General features: G+C 37.9%; 1 protein-coding gene across 1 annotated transcript in view; it reads left to right on the plus strand.

Moving 5' to 3' along the window:
* LOC119780673 (ras-specific guanine nucleotide-releasing factor 1-like) overlaps positions 1 to 25196 on the plus strand; it is a 39107-nt gene that overhangs the window by 4760 nt on the left and 9151 nt on the right. The window contains exons 2-23 of the mRNA XM_038280792.1: positions 966 to 1072; positions 3067 to 3214; positions 4514 to 4606; positions 5729 to 5982; positions 6084 to 6163; positions 7304 to 7497; positions 8023 to 8132; positions 12443 to 12561; positions 12825 to 12985; positions 13219 to 13282; positions 14982 to 15124; positions 15415 to 15497; positions 16107 to 16355; positions 18526 to 18899; positions 19186 to 19302; positions 20892 to 21062; positions 22073 to 22179; positions 22268 to 22380; positions 22742 to 22802; positions 22900 to 23006; positions 23152 to 23236; positions 24224 to 24421. Of these exons, the coding sequence (XP_038136720.1) occupies positions 966 to 1072; positions 3067 to 3214; positions 4514 to 4606; positions 5729 to 5982; positions 6084 to 6163; positions 7304 to 7497; positions 8023 to 8132; positions 12443 to 12561; positions 12825 to 12985; positions 13219 to 13282; positions 14982 to 15124; positions 15415 to 15497; positions 16107 to 16355; positions 18526 to 18899; positions 19186 to 19302; positions 20892 to 21062; positions 22073 to 22179; positions 22268 to 22380; positions 22742 to 22802; positions 22900 to 23006; positions 23152 to 23236; positions 24224 to 24421 (3138 nt within the window). The remainder of the gene's footprint in view (positions 1 to 965; positions 1073 to 3066; positions 3215 to 4513; positions 4607 to 5728; positions 5983 to 6083; positions 6164 to 7303; positions 7498 to 8022; positions 8133 to 12442; positions 12562 to 12824; positions 12986 to 13218; positions 13283 to 14981; positions 15125 to 15414; positions 15498 to 16106; positions 16356 to 18525; positions 18900 to 19185; positions 19303 to 20891; positions 21063 to 22072; positions 22180 to 22267; positions 22381 to 22741; positions 22803 to 22899; positions 23007 to 23151; positions 23237 to 24223; positions 24422 to 25196) is intronic.

Genomic DNA, 25196 nt, shown 5'->3' on the forward strand with positions numbered 1-25196 from the left:
AGCATCTTCCCAAATCACAGAGACACAGGCAAGTATCTTTTCCTGTTTAATTGTACAGCAGAATCTCCCACAAATTATTTGACTAATTTAGTGTTTGGTTTGAGTAACTGTACTTGGAATCCAATTTTAGGATTTCTTTTACAAAATCAGTCGTGGTCTTCTTGTTGATACCAACTAAAGGCTCTATAAGATTGATTTAAATGAAACATTTTAGATCTACAATTTACCTCCAAATTGATCGGCTATTTAGAAACTTTATTTCATAACCTCTTCCTTTTCTAAATCCTTTGGATATAAAATGTTAAGCCTAGTATTTCATTTTTTCCACCATAAAGCTAGATAGAAACCAATGCATATTTTGTCACTATGTATAGTGAGGAAAAAAGATGAATGCAATAAAAAAATCTACAAGTTTAGCAGCAGATCTGGAGTTTTTTTTTCTTTTCTCCTAACATCAAAACGTTAAATGTGTGAAGTTAATCAAAATCTGCTGAACATATGTACTGGATCATAGCAGACCATTTTTGATCTTTTCAGAAACAAACACTCAGTTTTATAAAAATTGTACAAAATAGGATAAAGACATGGAACTAAAATACAGTGGGCTAGCTTCTCTTCCAAAGAAACAAAATCTTTCTTTTTTTTTACTGAGACTGGGTCAGCACCACTTTACTGAAATGACTTATCAAACAGAGTCAAACTTCCTCCACCTTCCCAATGCCAAATTATATGCAAAATCATTTTAGTGTGCTGCAAAGAAGAGAGCAAAAGAGAAGATCTCGGACTCCATCTCTACACTAAAGAGGCTGCAACCACCTTCAGTTGGCAAAAGGATTTTTTGTTCCTTTTGCCAAATTATTTATTTCAGCATGTTTCACTTCTAAATAATTCTGTCTATCTTACTTGTTTTTCTTCTTTATTTTCAAAGTTAGTAGGTAACCTTCTGCTCTCAATTGTGTTTCCAGTATTACTTTACTGTGACATTCAGTCATGAGAACCAGAAGCCTTTGGAGCTACGTACAGAAGACGTCAAGGACTGCGACGAGTGGGTGGCTGCCATCACACAGGCCAGGTAAGTTATGCACACAACCTTCTACCTTAATATGAAAGTTTACATAAACAAACAAAAGGCTGACATACTGACAGTGTGAGGCCTCAGCTGCATGCTGATTGGCAGAAGCAAATATCCAACAGAACCCATTTAGGACTTCAAAACTTGTCACTGAGGCACTCACATTTTATTTTAAGAAGCAAAGTCTTGCAATTTTGAAGTATTGCCCAACAAACTGAAAAGTCAACTATTAACATTAAAACAGAATGCATAGTCTGTTAAACTAGAAAAGATAAACTTATAATGCCTTCTATTCATTTTCTGGTATTGTTAAATCTTTAATAGGATGTTGACGAGTGGGGTGACTGTTTCTAACAGCATTATGAAGCAGAAAACCATGCAAACACATGTCCTCAAAGAATGGCTTGTTTTTGGATGAGAAGAGGAAATCGGAGTAAAAGGACAGGGCCCCCCCTATAAACAGGGAGCAAATTTTTCGGCACACTTTAATACACATGTTTAACACACACAGCAACCCAAGTTACCCAATTTCACCCAAGACCTTCTGGTTGTTAGGAAGCAGTGCTAACAACTGTTTCACCAAACAGTCTATGTAAAAGGTTTTCAAGCAAAGTCCTTTGTAAACACGGCCTTACAGTGCAGATGTCTTCAGGTAGTTAACCCTGTAATGCCAAATGTATCATATTTGATACATACGGTTTCTGAAATGTTTCGCGCCTGACACTTTTTGCATAATTTAATGGTAAAAACTTTGCTCAAAATCCTATTGTACACAATCAGATATACCTGATAACAGAGGGCAGAAGACTACACAAAAATTAATCTTGACTTATCGCATAGTAATAAATTATTTATATCAAAATGTATTTCTGTTTTTTTCTTTTTACATATTTTGTTAAAAGGCCAAATAAGGACTTCAAACCAAAAAAAAGTAATTTTCTGTTTTGTTTTATTCTTGAATCGGGCTTTAAAGGGTTAACAGCACCATGTGTTTGTCTCATACTGACTATTCAGCATGGTAAGGATGGGTAATGATCTAGAGACAGGCAGCATCATTAAGAAAGGAATTGATAGATGCGGGTAACCTTCCCATAGAAATCCCAAACCTGATACAGATCACCTGATAAACGTGCATAATTTCTCCTCACTTTGGACCACAATTTCAATTTCCTATTAGTCATCTTGAAGAACATGAGAGGATATCCATTTATCTGCATTGTGTATGTCCTATGCACGTAACTGAAGAGACATTACTATTGGCAAAACAGTATAAAGAGAGAAGCAGCTCTGATTGGATATGAACAATAAGGCAATGAAAGCAGTCTTTAAATGTTGACAGGTAACATTTGCTGCACAAAAGGTCAATTGATTGAACTCAGTGTAGATTATATTGATTAGTGGTCAATAAATACAGCAGTAATGACTGCATAGGGACAAGCTGCCTGTAGTATTGTAGGAACACTGATGTTTAATGTACAAATTTAGATCTAATGTATGTCCTTCTTGCTTTGGTGTCTTCTTTGAGGTAATATCAACCTATGTTCAGTAAAACCAATAAACCTCTTTATGAAGATATAAATCAACTTTTAATGAAGCAATATGTCAATATTTGAAGCAAGCAGAAGTGCTGGTGTGTAATCTACCAAATTTTGATTCTTTGATCTACACATGGGTTCTGTGGGGAAGTAAGGACTGTGGGTCACTCTGTTATTCCTAAAATATTGAACAAAAGATGGAACAATAGAAGATTAATCTAAATGCGTCGGTGATCAGAAGACACCTATAAAAACGTTTGCTCTTAATAGTGACTGAAGGTTTCTCATGAAGGAGAAATATGCATTTTGCTGTTCCTTTTATGTAATTCTGTACGTCTTAAAATTATGTTAATTTATTTTTTTTCATGCTTAATGTTATTTCATTTAATTTATTCTCTTGTAATTCACATGAAATTATTTGGAGGGTTTTTCAATGTCTGGATGTATGTGCTTGTGTAGTTACAGAAACCTGGCTACAGAGCATGAGACCCTCATGCAGAAATATCTTCACCTTCTCCAGATAGTGGAGACAGAGAAAACAGTAGCCAAACAGCTTCGACAACAGATAGAGGACGGGGAAATTGAGATAGAAAGGCTAAAATCGGAGGTAAGTTGACTCGTGATTTCATTCTTGTCGAACATATGCTCGTACATGTCTGTATTTGACTAATTGCAATGCACACAGTGGGAAAGGTGAAATAAACTATGTAACTAAAAGTAATGAGGCAGAGAGCGCAAAGGTCCTGACACAGATTTTCATCCATAGTATTATGAATTCATGATGAGTGGTATCTTGTAGTGGCCCCTAGAGACTCTATTATACTGCTGAATGTTTTGTATCTTCATTATTCAGCCTAAACTAGATCAAATGTGTCTCTCTTTAACGTGCTAATGGAGGTTTGAATTGAAACCAGCATTTCAATATGCATGAGTCAGCTTTTGTTGTTCATACTAAAGGGTGCACTACAAAATAAAAATTTCCTTTAACCCTTTTCATGGTCACAGTCTTAGACAGTAATGGATGTAGTTTATTACCAGTTCTTTATCGAAAATGATTCTTTTTTTAATATTCTGAGTGTTGAAAGTGTGACTGAAACATGGCAATGTAACATTTGCCAAATATTATCTTTTTGTGTCCAATTGAGTATTTATGTGCATCACTTCTTTGAATCACCTATAAATCAAAGTAAAGATTGTCAGAAGGCAGTTTGCATCACAATAATGGTAAAATCAATTAAAACATCTGGGGTTAGCAGCATGGATCACTTTGATGTTTCAGATTATCTACAGAAATGTAATGTAGAAATGTAGTTTCAACCAAATATAACTGGAGTAAGTAAGAAAAAGACAATTTTCAAATCTTGAATGCCATCCAAAAACTGCTAATTGAAACTTGGTAACTAGAAGCAGAAGGTGCGCTGATAAAAAGCTCCTCCTTAGATGTGGCACATTTATAATAATTACTGTATAAATATTGTTTATAGTGCACTGCAAATTTGTATTTTAAAGTGCAACAAACAAAAAGCAACAAAAATAAGATCATGAAAATTATTAAATACAAAAAATACAATTTTTAGATTTAACTTTTGTCTTAATTTTCTTATTTTTTTTACCCTTTGTTTGTAGCACTTTGAGATTCTTATGTAAAGTACATGATAAATAATATGAATTATTGTTATAAATAAAACATAGTCAGATTCACATAATTAATTTATTATTTCCTTTATTTCCATGGCTTAAAAAAACATAATGTTAAATAGACAAATATGTCACACTCGGTTTAAGTTTGGCATAATCATCCTTTTTATACAACCACTCTTAAACCATTTGTTTAATTAATCAAATAATAAGCCCAGAGTGTTTTTTTTTATGTGTATATTTTAAAATGATTCCCTTTTTCCCTTAGATTGCAGGACTCCTGAAGGATAATGAGAAGATCCAGTCAAATCCAGAGGTGCCACCCAGTGACGATGACACAGAGATCAAGAAGATCAAGAAGGTGCTGTGCTACCAGGCTTTAAAAAATAATAGAGATTTAAAGTTACTTAGGAGAAAAATGGTATGTACATTTAAACTGAGAGACGAAGAAAGGAAGAAGATCAGCAGCTTAGCTTAACTGGTTGGTTGAACACCCAATAGATGTGAAACATTTACTGCATTATTCCTCCTTAAATTATTCATTCTATCTTTAGGTTTTTATAGTTTCAATTGAGTCTCAATTGAAATAAAATGTTACACAATCCTTAATTAAAACATCTTTGATTTAAGAAGTAAAGTTCTCAATAATTTTGTTTGAAGAAGCAAAATAACTTTGTATATTTAGTACAAAACTCAAAATGTTGCATTTCATACAGAGGATGGTAATATATGGGCGGAAACAATTGATCGAATTAATCGTGGTTAATCGATTATTGAAATAATCATCAACTAATTTAGTAATTGATTAATCGTTAACTGGAGTATCACAACTTTAAAAAGTGCCTTTAGCTGACAGAGTGACCCACTTAGAGCAGTAATTATACCAAAACTATAAAAAAAAAATGCTCTATCCAGAACTCCTCAAGAGGAAATGTTTTAGTTTCTTCTGGATTAATTTCGTAAAAAGTCTTCTTTAATGAACCTTTGGCTATCTGATTATTAATTGAGTGATCGAAAAAAATCTATTTGCAAAATAATCTCTAGTAGCAGCCCCAGCCTAGTTTATATTTTGGTCAAATCTAATGCTGACTTGACCCATTTTCATCCAGTTAAGTCCATTGTGCTTAGACCTGGATGTTAATCAAACTAATCTCTATGTACAATACAGACTAATTTAGTACAAAGCAAATCTAAAAGTTTTACCAGCTATTTAAATAAATTGAATAATTCCAAACTGTTAAGATATAATTTCTCCTGAGCTGCATTCCATTTAAACAGTAATGACTAAACTGAGTCAGGTTTTCAGTGCAAAACTTTCCACTTATATCCTAAAACCACCTTGTGAGAGCAAACACATAAAACGGTGCTATATTTAAGAAATAAAATCTGATACCTGATTGTTAATGTTTAATAATCAGATAAGGTTTGAACTCAACTGTTAATAAAAACCCTGGCAACATAAACCGTAATGTTTTACACACAGGTGCAGAGCTTTTTACGAGGCTGGATTTGCCGTAGGAAATGGAAAACCATCATCCAGGACTACATCCGTTCCCCTCATGCTGAAAGCATGAGGAAGAGAAACCAGGTAGTGTTCAGCATGCTGGAGGCAGAAGCTGAGTACGTTCAGCAGCTCCACATCTTGGTCAACAACTTCCTGCGGCCTCTCCGCATGGCAGCCAGCTCCAAGAAACCCCCTATCACTCATGACGATGTCAGCAGCATCTTCCTCAACAGGTTGTCCTTAACTTACACTGGCAATAATTCTTTTACCTACAGAAAGAGAGACAAAATGTTTAATTAACCAGTATTGTCCATGTTTACCTGTGTTTTGTCAGTGAGACCATCATGTTCCTCCATCAGATCTTTTACCAGGGCCTGAAGGCTAGGATAGCCAGCTGGCCAACACTGGTTCTAGGTAAGAAGCTCAGACACTTCATGAATTTTGATGCTGTGTTTCTGAGAAATGCAGAGCTTAAACAAATATAGAGGAGTGTTTCTACTGGATTTGACACATCAGTTTGAAGCAGTTCAAATCCATCCATCCATCCATCCATCCATCCATCCATCCATCCATCCATCCATCCATCCATCCATCCATCCATCCATCCATCCATCCATCCATCCATCCATCCATCCATCCATCCATCCATTTTCTCCCGCGTAGTCCTTGGTGCCGGTGCCTGTCACTGGCAGTCTATGGGCGAGAGGCGGGGTACACCCTGGACCAGTTCCCGAGTCTGTTGCAGGGCAACACATACAGTAGACACACAAAGACACACAACCGTGCACACACACACTCATGCCTAAGGAGAATTTAGAGAAGCTAATTCACCTAACAGACATGTTTTTGGACTGTGGGAGCAAGCCAGAGTACCCGGAGAGAACCCAAACATGCACAGGGAGAACATGCAAATACAATTCAAATCACTCAAACATAATTACACATTGCCCTGTTGCGTCATACCTTATAGGATTTCTATGTGTCTTTTTTTTAAAGTTTGTTATGCATTTACATCGATTCTGAATAGATTCCCTTTCTCCACTGAAGAAAAAGATTCCCACATTATGATGCTTCCACCAACATATGAGGAAGCTTTGTTTAGGGTCAGGTGCAATGTTGATATCTTTTCTCTCCTTTGCTTTTACAAACTTAAGTATGAAACTTTTATGACTTTCTTTAAACAAGTCTTCTTGCAACTCTTTAGTAGAGGCTAGATTTGTGGAGGATACCAAGCACACCTTTACTGTCCGTAGATTGTAGTTAGTGGTTCCTCATAATGCTGTTTGTTCATAAATATGGACAAGCAACCCTCTCAGATCTTCACTTACTTATACTGAGAAAACTATACCGAGTAAATACCACAGTTTGATGCTATTTACTTATGTGAATTATGAAGACAACTGTTTGCACTTGACTGTATTGATGGGTTGCAGAGTTTCAGGGCAGCAAATAGATAATGCATGCACATTACATGGGATAAAGTGTGTTAGTCTTTCATGGTTAAAACACATGAAATGTTCCAACAGTTTTTGGAAATGTTGCTTCCATTTTTAGCTGACCTGTTTGACATCCTGCTGCCCATGTTGAACATCTATCAAGAGTTTGTGAGGAATCATCAGTACAGTCTGCAGATCCTGGCACACTGCAAGCAGAACAGAGACTTTGACAAATTGCTGAAGCAGTATGAAGCCAAGCCTGACTGTGAGGAAAGGACACTGGAGACATTCCTCACTTACCCCATGTTCCAGGTAAAATTCACAATTGTGACAGGGAGATGTAAAAAAATACACATAATTCATAAAAATTCTCACTAATTAGATTAAATCAGAGAAAAATATATACTCTAACCTGAACTTTATGTATCTCCCTGTCACTAAGAGGACGCTGTAGCAGCTCAGAGGCTACGTTTTCCTCGACTTCTGATTTCTATCACTGTTAAATCAATCAACAGTGTTACTTCAAAGCCACATCTTTTTACTTTTAGTCTATGACTGTGCATGTCAGTCTGTGTTGAACGTGAGTGACAAGATTCTGTTTGTAACAATTCAAGTGGCAGCTTCTCATACAATGGCGGCATTAGAGGAGGTTTTCAAATTTCATTACAAGCAGATCAATCACTCTGAGACACGCTTATTTATACACTAGATGGCTGCTTACTTTATTTGAAATTGACATACATTACTGGCAATTGAATTAGGAGAATGTGGAAACTGTTCAGCAGAGAAAGGGCACAAGCCAGACTAATTCAAAACAAATGTCTCTCCTCTTTTCAGATTCCTCGCTATATCCTGACACTGCATGAGTTACTGGCTCATACTCCTCATGAGCATGTGGAACGCAACAGTTTAGACTTTGCCAAGTCAAAACTGGAGGAAATATCCAGGTAGACTTATTTTTTGTCTATCTGCTTTAAAGGAAATCCACAATCCAGCTATCTTTAACTTTCCAACTATGTTTTACTGGTAAAACAGATTGAGACATTTCTAAGCTCTCCCAAAGTGTCTGTTTTTGTCAGTCCAATTAAATCTCTGTAAATTCAAAATTTTCTGTAGTTTGTTTCAAAACAATAAACTTACAGACTGAACAAATTGATTAAACATCAATATTTTAATTGTATTTCTGTCAAATTTGTACAGAAAACCCAAAATTGAGTGTGTCATTGAAAACTATTGACTGATAAAATAACTTTTAAAACATAAATGTGAAGCAACTTAAATGCATGTGATGCAGATGGCATGACCGGTGCAGATAAGCCATGTCATCATGACCTGGGTCCCAAACCATCATTGCTCATATAGAATTTTACACTGAAGCTTAGGCTACTTTGGTTATGTATTTTCCCAAGTTTCCTCCAGATGCTGGAACCTTAATTTACAAGATTTCAGATTCATCTGAAAACATTGTGCTCCCTTAAAAAAGTTTGTTGTCAAAAATAGGTCTGCCCCTTGGCTTGACCTTAGTCTTAGGTCGCTAACGGCAGAGAGAGATTCAGCTAAAAAACTCTTTGTACTTTCTGGATCTATTGATGACAGGCGGAAATACTGTTCTCTACATAATCAAGTCACAAAATTGAATAAGGTAAAAAAAAGGGACTACTTTAAACGAAGGTTATATGAGGCGAGGCACGATAGTAGAGGAATATGGAATGTTTTAAATGAAATCATGGGTCGGAACACAACTGTGTGCACACCCTTTGTTGAATCAAATGGATTTGTTCTCACAAAGCCAGGTGATATTGCTAATCATTTTAATGACTATTATATTGAGAAAGTATCTCAATTAAGGCAGACTATGAACACTTCACACAACATTAGATCATATGAATGTATTAAGAACATTATAATGAAAGGTAAAAGTTGTGAATTTGTATTTAAACAAGTTGACGTCCATAGGGTGGAACATTTGCTCCGTTCTCTTCCTGACAGTAAACTAGCTGGATTAGATAACCTGGATAGTAAATTGCTGAGAATGACTGCTGGTGTCATAGCAGCTCCCATCTGTCATATTTTTAATCGTTGCTTGGATGTGGGCCTATGTCCAAGGATCTGGAAGGAGGCTAAAGTTATTCCTTTACCTAAAGGTACTAAATCTGCTTTTAATGAGGGGAACTCTAGACCAATAAGTATTTTACCTGTTTTAAGTAAAATTATGGAAAGATTGGTACATGCACAATTTCAGGATTATTTTGTAAAAAACAAACTTTTTACAGACTCTCAACATGCATATAGAGCTGGCCACTCAACCTCTACTGCAATGATTCAAATGACTGATGACTGGCTTAAAGCGATGGATAAATCTATGTTGATAGGTGTTGTGTACCTGGATTTTAGTGCTGCTTTTGACATTCTGGACCATACTTTATTAACTGAGAAACTTAAATTTTATGGTTTTAATTCTTCGGCATTAAAGTGGATTGAAAGCTACCTGTCTTTTAGATCACAGAAGGTTTATCTGAATGGCAGCCTCTCCAGTAGAAGAAGTTTGGAGTGTGGAGTTCCACAGGGCAGCTGTTTAGGTCCTTTACTTTTTTCAATCTTTACTAATGATCTAGCTTGGGCTACAAAAAGTGCCAAAACTGTCCTGTACGCAGATGATACCACTTTGTATTATACTGCACCTTCATGCGGTGAATTAAATCAAGTTTTGAGCCAAGAACTGAATGTTGTATATGATTGGGTGGTAAGTAACAAACTGGCACTCAACATCTCTAAGACTAAGTGCATGGTAATTGGTTCAAGGCACAAGCTGTCCGCAAGCCCAAAGCTTGACTTAAAGTTTTGTGACTTGACGGTTCAACAAGTTGAAAGTGCCAAACTCCTTGGTGTGATGGTAGACTGTTCTCTGTCTTGGTCTCACCACATTAATTATATTATTGTGAAAATGGGAAGAGCAATTAGTTCCGCAAGGAAATGTTGCTCTTTTATGGCCCGTCCCCTTTTATGTCAAATAGTTCAGAGTCTAGTGTTGTGTCATCTTGACTATTGCTCTACAGTGTGGACATCTGCTGCCAGGGGTGAACTCAAAAAGCTACAGGTTGTTCAGAATAAGGCAGCACGGTTGGTACTGGGCTGCCACATTAGATCTAATGTCAACCAGATGCATTCCTGCCTTTCCTGGCTTACGGTTGAGCACAAGTTGCTTTTTAATACACTTATCCTGTTTAAGTCAGTCATGAGCAGTAATGTTCCTGCTTTTATACATTCACAAATTGTTTATAGTAATTCTGTTCATGACCACAACACTAGAGGTTCTTGTAATGGGCAGCTTGTTTTACCAGGTCCAAAAACCAATGCTCTAAAGAGATCCTTTATATATAGATCATTACACCTTTGGAATAATCTACCTCACTACATCCGCTACACTGAGAGTAAACTATCTTTTAAAAAGAATCTGAGACTCCATTTGATGCCCTGAAGTGTTTCTGTTTTATTGACTGTTTTATTATATTTGTTCTTGTTTTATTGGCTGTTTTATTTTACTTGTTCTTTTGTACTTCCTATAGTAATTTTAAGAAATTACATTTTTGGAAATTTTTATATTTGTAACTGTTTTTACTGTATGTTTTTAATGTGGACCCCAGGAAGACTAGCTGTTTGCCATGGCAACAGCTAATGGGGATCCTTAATAAAATTACAAAATTACAAATTACATTGTCCCACTAATTAACGGTCCAGTAATTTTCTCCCCAGTCCAGGAGATGCAGGCAATGCTATGTTGTTGTTTTTCTTGAAGACCCAAATCCATCCACCTCTCATATAATGTAAATCTCCTGAAAACCTTTTAATGGACTTTGCTTCAGAATCATTTTAAAGCTGTAGTTATCTCTGCTGCTTGTGGGTCTTCTTCACATTTTCTTTCCACTAAATCTTTAATTAATGATATCAAGAGTAGTCTGTGGGAAGCCTATTTTTTTTGGCAATGACTCTCTGTAGCTTACACTCCTTGTGGAAGGTGAATGACTGCTGGCCAGAGACTAACAATAACCTCATTATGCAGTGGTGGATGGTGCAAATGGTACCTAGGCCTTCAGTGGGCATCCCTCAACTTAATCTACTTTTTAATCCCTTGATGTCCAAATGTATATAACTATATATATCGATGCAGATGTTATCATGTCAATACAAAAGATTTGTTCCATAATTGCAACGACTGATGTCAAGGGGTTAATATCACCACTTTCACCACTAATAGTTTTTTATATGAAATGTAACAAGCGCCGATACAACCGAGAGGAAGATTAGTGTGAGGGTGAATACAGAGCTCAATTAAGCAAGAACCTGAGTATAAGACAACCACAATCCTCTATAACCATAGCTCCGCCACATATACATCATCAGGAGCTGTTCAGATTCAATATGCATCTAATTACCAGCTAAAATAGAGATTAACACATGAAAATAAAATATGTCACACTCACCAGAGATGCTGATTATTTATAAACAAAATCCATCCTTCTGTCGTTGTGCAGGAAGACTAAGTATCTCCATGTAGTATCCGCCAGAATACTACAGAGGCCAGAAAATCTTTTAACAAAAGCAAATCTAAAATGCAGATTGTCACTAGCTTAACTTGGCTGTAAACATTTTGCTCTAACTGACCAATCAGAGGCCAGAAAATCATAGCTAGCTCAGTGGGGCAAGTCTGAAATCTGATTGGTTAAAGAAAATGTTCCTCTGTAATATAGTTAAGGTAACATCGATAGACATACGTAGATATGCACGATGGACAGTCGATGCTGGGTCTAGTCTTACATGTATGTCTATGGTAAGATCAGTGCCAGCAGTGCTGATTCTGAAGGCCCTGAGCAGATTTGATTGACATAGCAATGCACTAAGGCTGAAATCTGAATGGATAAAAGATATAACAACAAGATAAATGTAAAGAATCCAGCGCAGCCAAGAGAAACGCTACAAAATCCAGAGAATGGATTGTTTGGAATAAATTATTACTGTTGGGGAAAAAAATTTTTACATTTAGGTTATAAATGTAGGTTAGTGTTTTTAAAGGATTTTAGGCCAACAATGAAGGCTTTGATGGCCCTAATGGCTTACCACTGCCATTACGTCTCAATTAACAGAAATAAATGGCAATGAAATATTCTATGTGTAAACTGTGTATTGTTCAACTTTTCCAATTTATTTCTGAAATAGTTTTGTGATTTTTCAGTTTATCTGTGTTTGTTATTCCTTTCAGAATCATGCATGATGAGGTGAGTGAAACTGAGAACATAAGAAAGAACCTGGCCATCGAGCGCATGATAGTAGAGGGCTGTGAGGTGTTGCTTGACACCAGCCAAACATTTGTGAGACAAGGTAAGGGAGGCTTGTTTGTTAGCTGGCACCACCAACCCTGCTCAGTCTAATAATCTGAAAGAGGAAAAAAAACAAATAACAACCTGACGCTTGATGCATAAAAAAAAATTATTGAAAAACTGCAGAAATCCAATAATAAAATCTGTTTTGTTTTTAAGTTTACCCCCCTGCTACCCCCCCACCTCCGCCCCTCAAAAAAGAAAAATCGATGCATTTACAATCACATGTTGCATAACTGTGTGTGGGTGTGTATGTGTGCACAGGTTCTCTAATCCAGGTGCCCATGAGTGAGAAAGGGAAAATCACAAGAGGACGTCTGGGCTCTCTGTCTCTGAAAAAGGAAGGAGAGAGACAGTGCTTCCTCTTCTCTAAGCATCTCATCATATGTACCCGAAGTTCTGGAGGAAAACTTCATCTCACAAAGGTAAATCCTGAGTTGCATCCAGAAAGGAGCTGAAATAAAGGAAAACTACAATAGATTACTGACAAAATACATCTGGTATCAATTACAAACAGTATTTGAGCTTTTAAAACAGCTTTAGATTACTCAGAGTACATGTAGCAATATGTTTATAGCAATGCTCATATAAAAGTGCTTTATTATGGATCTCAAGAAGAAATCCAGGATGAGTTAATGACTTTTTAATCCTGTCACAGAATGGAGTGGTGTCTCTTATAGACTGTACTCTGATGGAGGAGCCCGAGGGGACGGATGAAGAGTGTAAGTTACTCTTTTTACTTGTATCCCAGGTTATTTTTATTTTAGTTTTTTAGTTAAAATCTAGAGTACCGTACATAAAAAAGTAGAGAAAAGCTGGTATATTAGGTGTGCTAGATACTGTGTCTATTAGATGTTTTACAAATTTTTTCATACAATCATTGACTTAGATAAAGTGATTTCATAAGTCATGGCTGTTAAGCAGGGTTTAAAAGAATTACAATATATCAGTGCATATAAGATAACTCTATATGTCTCCTTGTTTTTTACCATAAGAACCTTTAGCTCCTCTTTCTGCTCTCGGAAATCTTTCTGAATAGTTATTTAATTTCAATTCAATTCAGTTTATTTATATAGCGGCGATTAACAACAGATGCCGTCATCTCAAGGTACTTTACAGTTCACCAGATCATACAGTCAAATTGAGTCAAAGTTTTCTCTCTAAGGAAAACCAGTTGACTCAAAGTCAATCACCCACATTAAGCATGCTTGTAGCGACAGTGGAAAGGAAAAACTCCCTTTTAACAGGAAGAAACCTCCAGCAGAAACAGGCTCAGTGTGAGCAGCCATCTGCCGAGGCTGTCTGGGAATCAAGGAGACAGAAGCAGAGATACAAAAGGCAACTGTAAAATGTGGCCCTATCCAGGAAAAAGGTCATAGTATTTTTTCTTGCAGTAGCATATTAGGACGGAACATAGCTGGTGATTTTGGCAGCATATCTGTGACCTTCGTGCCGAAACCCACTGTCTGCTTAGTGAGACGTTAATAAAGAGTGCAGAGGATACCAAATGATAAAAATTTTCTTAACCTTTATTTTTTTACATTTTGTCACATTACTCCCAGAAAAATAAAATGCATTGTTGAGATATTATGTGTAAATCACATCAAAACATCTTTACACATCAAAATCTGAAAAGTGTGGCATGCATTTAATCTAGTACTTGTTAAAGAAAGTATTGTTTTTCGAAGGAATCAGAAATGTATAAATAAACAAAAAAAAAATAGCCTCATAAGTGCCAGGGGACATACTAGACAGTTTAAAGATAAAGTTAAGGAGAAGTCAAAGGAGGTTTACATTTTTAAAATGATATTCCAAGCTTTCACCATGTTGCAGAAAATCTCTCCATCCTCTAAATAAAAGGACAGTTGAGCTCTAAAATATGACCGACAACATAAACGAACTTAATCTGAGACGTATCTAAGAGATCCAGAGGAGCTGCAGGGATCCACAACCTATTTAGGAGAACCCGTATCATTTATATTCTACTTAACAAAGTTTATCTACTTTGTGTTGGTTCAACACATATAAATTCAATAAAATCTATAAATAATTTTTAGTTTGTGGTTGTAATGTGGCAAACCAGAAGAAGTCCCAAGGTTATGGCTGCTTCCTTGTATGTCTTTGTTGATTTAATCATGCTTACTGCATGTAGCTTCACTCTGACACTGTCTGGCGTGTAGAGATTGGCGAGGGTAAATTAAAAAGAAGCTATTAAGTGAGTTCTATTTGCATAGGAGCATCATATTCATCACAACACTGAAGGAGGTCTCTCACATTTATAAGTTATTAGGTTATAACCAGTACATGTACATAAGGTATGCAAGTGAAATCTGTTGCTGAACATCTACGGTCTTGGTGCAATTGCAAGGATTTCTAAACATTTCTTTTGTAATGTTGGTTTTTTTAATTGTTAAACTGCAGTTAAAGGGGAGCGGAGCGGCCAGGATGCAGAGCATCTGGACTTTAAAGTCATGGTGGAGCCCAAAGAGGGCCAACCATACACTGTCATCCTTGTAGCTTCATCCCGACAGGAAAAGTCAGCATGGACAAGTGACATAAGCCAGGTATGTCTTTGCATGTGTAAAGCTTGACAGGGAGAAAGATCAGTTTGCATTATTGAGAGCAGATTTAATCAGTATTTTAAAAAATCTTGGTTGTAAAAGATCTTAAAAGTCAAACACAATTATACTAGCAGGTAATAAAGTCCTTTTTAAAGTGATACATTTCTATTAAAGAAAACAGACCTTTGGTAGGGAGGAGGCACTGAAACCTGCAATGTCAAGACGTTTGTGTACCACATCCCTCACTTTTTGTTTCCTGCTCACGGAGAACAATACTCTTTTTACTATTACAGTGCATTGACAACATTCGCTGCAATGGCCTGATGATGAACGCCTTTGAGGAAAACAGTAAAGTCACAGTACCACAGATGATCAAGTAAGAGTCTGGTCCTGCATAGCAATGCACATATATTAAACATGCAGAAAGACTGGAAGGAGTGTTAGGAACGACTACAAAATACTTCTCAAAATACTTCACAAATAATCAATTAACATGGACTATATATTTTTTGAATAGCAGAATTTCCTATCAAATATAACTTCAAGCCCTAAAGCCATGCCTTAACCATACATTCAAATTTATTATCAAAAAGATGACCAACAAGAAGATAATACTGAATAAAGCATGATGTATAAGCTGTTATGTGCATGATCCAAGAGCCCTGAATTATTAATGGTTTGTTTTTCACCAATTTACTTTCATAAGATCTTATTAAAATCTGATGGAATAAACTAGAAAAACGTATATTTTCCTCTTATCACTTTGGAGGCAATGCAATTTGCTGTTACATTTTATGAAGCGGTAAAATCTCTTTTTCTTTTTGTCCTCCTCTCCTTTTGGGGAAGTTAACAGACTAACAAAGGAAAACTCCTATGATCCACAAATGATTCAGAAGGCTTACTTAAAATTGGGTGGTATTAATACAGGTAGTAAAAGTATTATAAGGAACATTTCCCCCCTCTAATGAAATGTAATACCCTGCAGGTCAGACACTAGCTTGTACTGCGATGATGTCGACATTCGCTTCAGCAAGATGATGAACTCATGCAAGGTGCTTCAGATCCGCTATGCCAGTGTTGAGCGTCTGCTGGAGAGGCTGATCGACTTGCGCTTCCTCTCCATTGACTTTCTGAACACCTTTCTCCATTCATACCGCGTCTTCACTAGTGCAGACGTAGTCCTGGACAAGCTCATCACCATCTACAAGAAGCCAATCAGTGCCATCCCTGCACGGTATGTAAGATTACTCTGTTTTGGAGCTCTCACTATTAAAGGTGATTGTAGTCGCTGGCATCCATTTCATGTTTTCAATGTTTGTCTGTTTACTGCTTGATCACAAAGGTAGATTTTACATACTAATGCAGGCATGGGGAGAACGTGAAATAGTGTTGGTTTAGGGTTTACAGAGAACATCAGTGTCTTTTCCTGAAACACATTTTTCTTGAGGTGGTGGCAAAGTGGAAATGTAGTTTGTACATTTCCTTTGCAGGGATTTAAGGGTTCAATTTTTGTACTTTAAAAGGTTTGTTCTCTTGAATAATCCTTTATTTTATTGCGGTACTGAAAGTACTTTAGTTTTGAGTGAGACATGTTTCTGTTTACTGCTGTATATCAAGCCTTAATGAGTCTGCCAGTAAAAAGGTTTATTACTGTCTGATGTAGAACAAATAAATAAACAGTGTTTAGTCTACACACAGTTTAGTCTTTAGAACTCTCTATCTGAAATGCATTAAAATGAGTAATTTTGTTGTTATGACTGTCTCTAGTTAAGCAAAACAGAAAACACATCCTGTCTACTGTCAAGGTTCTCCGTATGAGAAGATGAGTTTAGTGGTTACTGTATATCCTTTTGAAAAAAATATCAAGGTGGATTACAAACCAAGCTACAAAGTCCTAGGCTGTTGTACTAAAGTTAAGTTGTCATGTAGGTTTCCTCCTGTTGAAGGAAATTGTTCTTCCCCACTGTGGCCACACACTTTACAGAATGGATATTTCTTGGAAGAATTACCTTTTTACTTGGTATAATAAAATGAATTTTATATCCCTCTGATGTAATTGATTTAACTTGGATTAAATGTGTCTGTATTCAAAAGCTGTATTTATTTGATCAGAAATTCTTTTTTTTAAGTACACTGAAATCTAAATGGGTAGGCCATGGCCGCTGCTCGCCAAACTTTGAAATTGCCTTACTGGAGGAGGAAGGGAAGCTTTAAAGGTGCAGTAGACAGGTAGGGCATCCCCAGTGTCTGAATTATTCTTTGCTCTCAAGTGGACTGTCTGTGAAAACCTCCGTCCTGCTGTGTTACTTGGTCCTAGTGAGGATGGAGATAGAAGGAGGCAGTGAGAGGTCACACCAGCAAACTTTCTCTGTCCTCCTCATTCTTCCCTTATAATTCTCCATCTCCTCTTTCTATTGCCCTGTGTTGTTCTCTTGCTTTTATTTTTCTTTCGGTGAGTCTGACCATCCCTCTCTCTGCAGCACTGTCACCATGGCAACCTTCCACTCTGCTGCAGGACCCCACCCTCTCCCCCGCTCCCCTGTCTTCCCCATCATCTGCAGCAGCTCCATGGTATTAAATATTGATGTTGGTGTTTTGCACCCTGCGCTCTTCTCCTCCTCCTCCTTCCTCCTTTTTGTCATACTTTCCTCTTGTTTTCTAATCAAAAGTATATTTGCCTCCTTGACTTGCTTACACTCTCAACTTTCTACTCTTATTTTGCCCTCCTCTAATTTACATCTACCTTAACTCTCCTCTACCCCATTAAGTGTCTTCATTTCAGATCATTCCTCTAATCTCCTTATTTAAGTGTTTTTCGTGAATATCTGCAAGGAGACACGCCATGGCTGCAGTTTGGCATCATACAGGTCTGGAGGCTTCCCATTCGCCCACTCGCATCCAGCAACCTGCGCTGTGGTGGAATCCATATCAACTATGTTGCTCCTCTCCAGTGCCCTCCCTCTCTGTATCACTATTTTCAGCCTTGCTCGTCTTTTATTACTGAAGCCCAGTCTCTTCCTCCCTCTTCCCCTGTTTGTGTTTATTCGGCTCCCCTTTCTTTCTGCGTCTCTATCCCCATGTCTCTGTGGGCCTCCCCTGGGCTTGTTGCTGTTGGCAGCACCCGTGCCTCCCACACTGTCACTTGACATGCTATTTATAGGCCATCAGAGGGGGTGGCTCTCAGAGTAAGGAGGATAATGTCTTAAACAAAGTAGTTTAAATAAAGGAGGCAGGAGCTCCCAAGTAGCCCTGCGGTTCTGCCTCCGCTTCTGAGACCCAGTGCAAATCCATTATAGCCATTATTGCTACGATCTCACCTTATTTTGGAACCAAAGCTCAAATCTTTACAGTTCCCACTTAGCCTTAAGTCAACTCTGTTTGCACCCCCCCACTATTTTCTGCAGCTCTCTGGAGCTCTTCTTCGTCAGCAGCCAGAACAACAAACTCCTTTACGGTGAGCCACCTACATCGCCACGTGCCAGCCGCAAGTTCTCCTCCCCACCGCCTCTTTCCATCACCAAGAATTCCTCTCCGAATCGTCGTCGCAAACTCTCTCTCAACATCCCCATCATCACTGGGGGCAAGGCCCTGGACCTCGCTGCGCTCAGCTGCTCTCCCAATGGCTATGCAAGCATGCACACAACCATGTCACCCTTCAGCAAGACCACACTCGACATTAACAAGCTCTACGTGTCTAGCACAATGGCCAGCAAAATTCCTGATGAGGGAGAGCCCAAAGCCGAGGGCAAAGCTGAAGAGTCAGCTCCCAGTAAACAAGGTCAGAACAGCTTTGTGATTTGCTGAATGTGGTTTTGACCTTCAAAATACAGGAAATAATAGTTGTTGGTACGAAAAGGTAGTTCAAGGTGATTATAGCATTACTTTTAGCTGTAATAACTGAGTTTAATCCCATTTCTTGCAACTTTTTCACTTGAATGCATCTCATTTGCATATCTCCCCCAATTTCTTCATCTCAAGTTACACTGATCTGAATGCAGGCTCTGTTATTTTACTTTTTGCTCTTCCTTTTATTTATCTCTATACTCTCTGAATTCTGGGTCTAGATCTGTCAGTCAGAGAGGAATGCAATGAAGAGCCGAGTCAGAGTGATGAGGCAGAATCAGAAATGTCTCCACCCAAGTCTCCATCAACACCGAAGAACGTCAAGTCAAAAAACTCGGGTACAGTAGAACTTTTCAACTGCTGCTTTTCTTGAGGTTGTTGTAAATCACTTGCTATTTCTTTTTAAGTTGACATTCGGTGGTTATAACAGAAAGAAAACTGGTTCCAGGAGTAATGCAGTAGAGAAATTGCCGAGGTTTAGGGATTAGAGAAAATGGTATGCTGTGCTTTCCAGTTGTGTTTGTTTGCAAATGTCTAAAACAGCGAATAAGAGCCTCTGATTTGTTTAAATTAGTCCAAAATGCCGTTGCTAAATGCCCCTTTGAAGGCATTTAAACTGTAGGAAGGATTTAACCTGTACAGTATTCCTTAAAAGCTATTTTATATGGTCCTTTAACTTTTTTACATTTGGTGGTTTTTTTTTTACCATTATAGAGCAGGGGATATATAGAAGTGGACACAAAATAATACCTTCAAATATTTCCAAATATAAATGGTGGGTTGCAGGACCAGCACAAAGTGTTTTTGAATTGAATTCAATAGGGTTTGTCTTTACTGCTTTGCAAATATAAAAACAGACATCTTTTCCATTTTTTCTTTATAAAATCCCTTAATCTCTGCTAGATTGGGTCAGCAGAAAGTTTTGCTACAGATTCTCAAAATATTTTAAAATACATGCTTCAATATTATTTTTTTGCTCTTGTCAAATACCACTGTCGCATTGTGTGTTAACCTTGGCTTCATCTGCGCAGAGCACCTTCTTCCAAGGGTATGCTGTGTGGACTGCTCCATCTGAGCTGTGGGTTTTTCCACATTCCAAGTTATGAGAAATCAGATTCAGGGTTAGAGTTTTCAGGTTTGATGCATACAGTGCCAAAATATAAGAATGGTAAAATCAGGTTTTTATTCTGCTACAAGACTAAAAAATGCAAAAAATGCAAGCACTCCTTTTTTATTTAATAACAAGTAAATGAAAAAATTGCATCAGTAAACTTCAAAACAAACTTCTTTTTGTTTTGGAACAAGAGGACAGGTACAACCAAATAAGATCTTGATAAACACCACCTACGGCATCCTGGCCCTCCCCATGCCATAGAGCAAAGGAGCATCCACCCCGTAGGTTGTCAAGCACAATCCATCCCCAGTGAGTTCTCTTCCCACGTTGCTGGATATAAGGGAAGCCAGTGCCTTGTGTGAGTAGGTGGAAGGAAACCTTGTACCTTAGCAACTGATCTGGTTGAACTGTAAAGTGCCTTGAGATGACATGTGTTGTGAATTTGGCGCTATATAAATAAACTGAATTGAATTGAATTGAATAGCAACGATGTGCGTGTTCTTCTATACCGCCCCCGGGTGAACGGAGGAAGGCAGAGTGGGGAAGAAGTGAGTAATAGAGGGAGGCAGAGAGGCAGGCTCAGTGGAGTGTTCACCATCGCTACCATGAGAAGCAGGACATGCTGTTCTATATCGGTTTTAGCTCTTGGTTGCCCCCCATGGTCAACAATTTGACCAGACAAAGCAAGTCTAAGAAATGAATATTATAGGTGCTAATCCTAAAATATTTTTTAACTTTAAAGTAACTCCTCTTTTCTGTAATATTTGCTTTTGTTTCTAACCAATGAATTAATTTTTATTTCCCCCTTTTCAGAGTTTTCCCTATTTTCCTTTAACAATGGCATGGTAGTGTCTTCATGCCGGGAGCTTGAGAATAACCGCAGTGCCCTATCTGCTGCCTCAGCCTTTGCCATTGCAACAGCTGGTGCCAATGAAGGAACACCAACCAAGGAAAAGTACCGGCGTATGTCCCTCGCCAGCACAGGTCAGTATCATCTTTGGCAGGTAGAGACACCAGTAGAGGGCTGTGTCAAGCAGATGAATATTGACAATGAACACTCTTTGATCACAACAAAACTTTACCCCATATGATTTTTTTTTATTAGATATTAAATTAATGCAGGAGCTAAGTGAATAAATTAAAACTCAAGTGGCTTAATACAAGGGGGCTTTCACTATTATCCTCAATGTTTTGACTGCTTTGTCCCCGAAAACTACAATCTATTCTCATCATCCCATTGCATCGTAATAACCTTAAAACTAAAAAAAAGTTCTATCAAATTTTATGAAAAAATACAAAACAACAGTTACTCAAGGCTGACACTCTTGGCCACCCTTTACCATACAGACGTGGCCAGATGTTTGCATATTCTTTTTTGGGGAATTTTAAGATTTATACGACCTGTTCTTTTTCACATGTTACAATAATTACAATAATAAAAAATAAAACAAAACATAAAAGAATGTGATGTTATTAGATTAGAATTTTCATTTTTTCTTTTTGATTATCTCTCCTCACAATTTCGCAATTGCAGTATGTTAGAATGGTTTATTGCTACTTTTATCAATAAATAAATGGGGGAGATGAGTAATTTAAAGTCTTTGATTTTGATATTCTGACCTAATGCCATAGGGGCATGAATGTATACCTCTGAGCAGGATAAAAAGCTAGTTTAAGAAATAATGCTGTATTGTTTTCTAAATATTGCTAATTTAATTATTACAGAATATCTTAGCCATTGGGAGGCCTTTTTTTTTTTACTTTACACTTTTGCGACATGTTCAGGAAGAAAGCATTTTATCTAGGTGATTTAAATTTGTATTTATGGTAAGCCAAAAGGTTTAGACCAAAACAATTATTTATACTTATTTTCACTTATTTAAGCAGTTAAACCAGTAGTTGCATGTTTGCTGCATGGGCAAATTACTGTGGTATTAGAGCAAAAGCAGTCTACTAGAGAAACAGAAACCCAAATGTATTAACCCGGATTCCAGGTTTTCCTACAGATCAAAGAAATGGAGACAAAGAGTTTGTTATTCGCAGAGCTGCTACAAATAGAGTCCTGAATGTGTTGCGTCACTGGGTGTCCAAACACTCGCAGGTGAACTTCACCCCCCTCTACTCTTTTTTCTGTAGCGGTACAATAAGACCTGTTTAATACCACCAATTGTTCCTGTTTGCTTCATTAGGACTTTGAGCAGAACACAGAACTAAAGATGCGAGTAATTGGCTTCCTGGAGGAGGTGATGCATGACCCAGAGCTCCTGACACAGGAAAGAAAAGCAGCTGCAAACATTATCAGGTTGGTTTTCTTTTCTTCACTGGCGTGTCATTCCAATAGCTAAATCACATGTCTTTTAAGAAATGGTGTAGAAATTAGCAGGTTTGGAGGTACCTAAAATGTGGTGACAGAAAGAAACAGCGTCTAGTTTGAAATTCAAGGTTAAAATGTGCTTGGACAGCATTAAAAATGTACAGAAGATAGAAAGAGAGGTACCACTACTGTAGACAAACTGGAAGGATAATATCGTGACATGTGGTCTGACCAAATCTCTCAACAAGCCAGAATGTTGAATAGGTTGGTAGCTCTGAAAATATTGCATAAAAACTAAATCCTCCTTAAAGAATCCTCTAAAATAACAGTACCTTCTCTTTGCACATAGGACTCTGACTCAGGAGGATCCTGGAGACAGCCAGCCCAGCATTGAGGAGATCACACAGATGGTAAGAGTGAGAAAATTTCTTGAATCCAGCAGGCTGTTGTTTAGCTGTGATTCCTGTGTTAGGATTAATAATGACTTTATGACGTGTGTGTGTTCAGGCCATGGAAGAAAGTAAGACAGAACCATTTGAAAACCACTCTGCCTTGGAGATTGCTGAGCAGCTCACAATGTTGGACCACTTGGTCTTTAAAGTCATCCCGTATGAGTGAGTAGCCTACTTGCAGATCTCAGCACAGCAAAAATGAAAGAACTTTAGATTGAGGGGTTCTAAAAAGGACAAAGCTCACTTAAATGCTTGTTTTTTTAGTTTTTTATATTTATGGTGATGGGTGTATTTTTCCCCTCAACAGGGAGTTCTTTGGACAAGGCTGGATGAAGAATGACAAGAATGAAAGGACACCATACATAATGAAAACAACCAAGCATTTTAATGATGTATGTAATAATGTTCCAATTTTATATCTTCACATGGATCTTAATTATTTAGAGCATGATTGAAATGTTTGCTGATATTAGTAATTCAGTTTAAAACAAGGTCATAGCAGACTATTTTTTTTTTTTTTTTTTTACTCGTTTCTCTCATCTTCTTCCTAACAATAATCTCTAGAGTCAGGTAAGTTTTCTTTGAAATTCAGCTCAATAATTATGTTTTAATTTGAGTAGGTATTAGTAGTTTTGGCAGCTTCAGGCAGTTGAACTACTGCTAGAAGATGAAATCAGCCTCTTAACAGAGCAAGCCAGCAGGTAGAAGCAAAGTAAATCTGATTCTTTGTCTCTTAAGGCAGTCCCTTCACACTGGGGTTGGAGGTAGAAGTCTCAGTAGAGACTCCCAGACCTACCTTTCCCCAGACACCTCCTCCATCTGCGGGAGCCCAAGTTGTTACAAGGCCAGCTGAGATACCGGTAGTCTCTCTAGCATGCCCTGGGCTATCTTCTGGGCCTCCTTCCAGTGGGACTTGCTTGGAACGTAGAAAGCATCACATCTAAAGCCGTTACTTGTCTTATACAATATGGGTTTGGGCTTTCATCCATCCATCCATTTTCTGACACGCTTATCCCAGCTGGGGTTGCGAGGGGTGCTGATGCCTATCTCAAGAAGTCTATGGGCAAGAGGCGAGGTACACCCTGGACAGGTATCCAGCCTTTTGCAGGGCAACACAGAGACAATAACAAACAACCATTTACGCACACACTCACACCTTAGGAGAAATGAGAGAAGCCAAGAACCTAACAGTCATGTTTTTGGACTGTGGGAGGAGAACATGCAAACTCTATGCAGAATGACACTGGAAAGGGACTCAGAACCTTCTTGCTGCAAGGCAGCAGGGCTACCCACTGCTCCGCTGTGCAGGTTTTGCAAGGTTTGGGCTTTCAATTAGTCATAAACCATAATAAAAAGTAATGTGTTTATGTTGATGTTAGATCAGTAACAGGATTGCTTCAGAGATCCTTCACTGGGATGATGTCAACATGCGGGTGGCAGTGATCGAGAAGTGGGTGGCTGTGGCAGACATCTGTCGCTGCCTTCACAACTACAACGCCGTGCTGGAGATCACGTCTTCTCTAAACCGGAGCTCCATTTTCCGCCTCAAGAGAACCTGGCTTAAAGTTTCCAAGCAGGTACCATCCGCTGATGTGTGGGAGAGAGTCTACTTATAATCTTCTTTCCCACAGAAAATTGCGGGTTAACCTTTGTTTTTCAAACATGGGATGACCCGCTGATGATGGACATTTGGCTCCCTTCCTACTGGCAAAAAAAACTGGGTCTAACCTCCCGCTGGCAGCTGCACGGGCCTATGTCCCCCACCGCTGCGTTTCTTGAGACACAATCACGCTGGGTTGCATTGATGATGTCACCAGTGCGACAGAAATCAAGAATGTAAACATTCAAACAGGGCGTAGAAACTGCTGTATATTTTCACTATCTGTCCAAATCCCTCTCACCAGTGCTGCGTCATGTTTATCGAATGTAAACAAAATTTTTCTGCTTACGTCCGTACGTTGGTTTTATGTAATTTAGCAGATCAACTTTGCAAACAGAGCCCGGGTCTGCCGAATAAGAGCCGACGAGATTTTAATCCAGGTCACTTGATGAGTCGTTTGAACCGGGTAGACGGGTGTCAGTGAGCTGTTCCCACTTCCACTTAAAGCAATTTGTTCCCGGGTTTAAACAGGTTTTTCGGCCAGTGGGAAAGGAGTATTAGACTTTTTCTCAGAAATCATTCAACACAGCAGTGTGTCAAACATAGCTTTTTCTTAGGTTTAGGCAGGTTTTCTCATCAGTATATTGATATCTTCTGAGAAACGTTTTTTTTTGGTATAGATCATTCTGGATAAAAGTAATTTTCTCTTGATCCAAAAAAGAAAGTGCAAAAAATGAAAATCATAAAATTGG

The sequence above is a fragment of the Cyprinodon tularosa genome, unplaced genomic scaffold (assembly GCF_016077235.1).
Source record: "Cyprinodon tularosa strain WSP-4 unplaced genomic scaffold, ASM1607723v1 ctg103, whole genome shotgun sequence".
NCBI classification, from domain to species: Eukaryota; Metazoa; Chordata; class Actinopteri; order Cyprinodontiformes; family Cyprinodontidae; genus Cyprinodon; species Cyprinodon tularosa.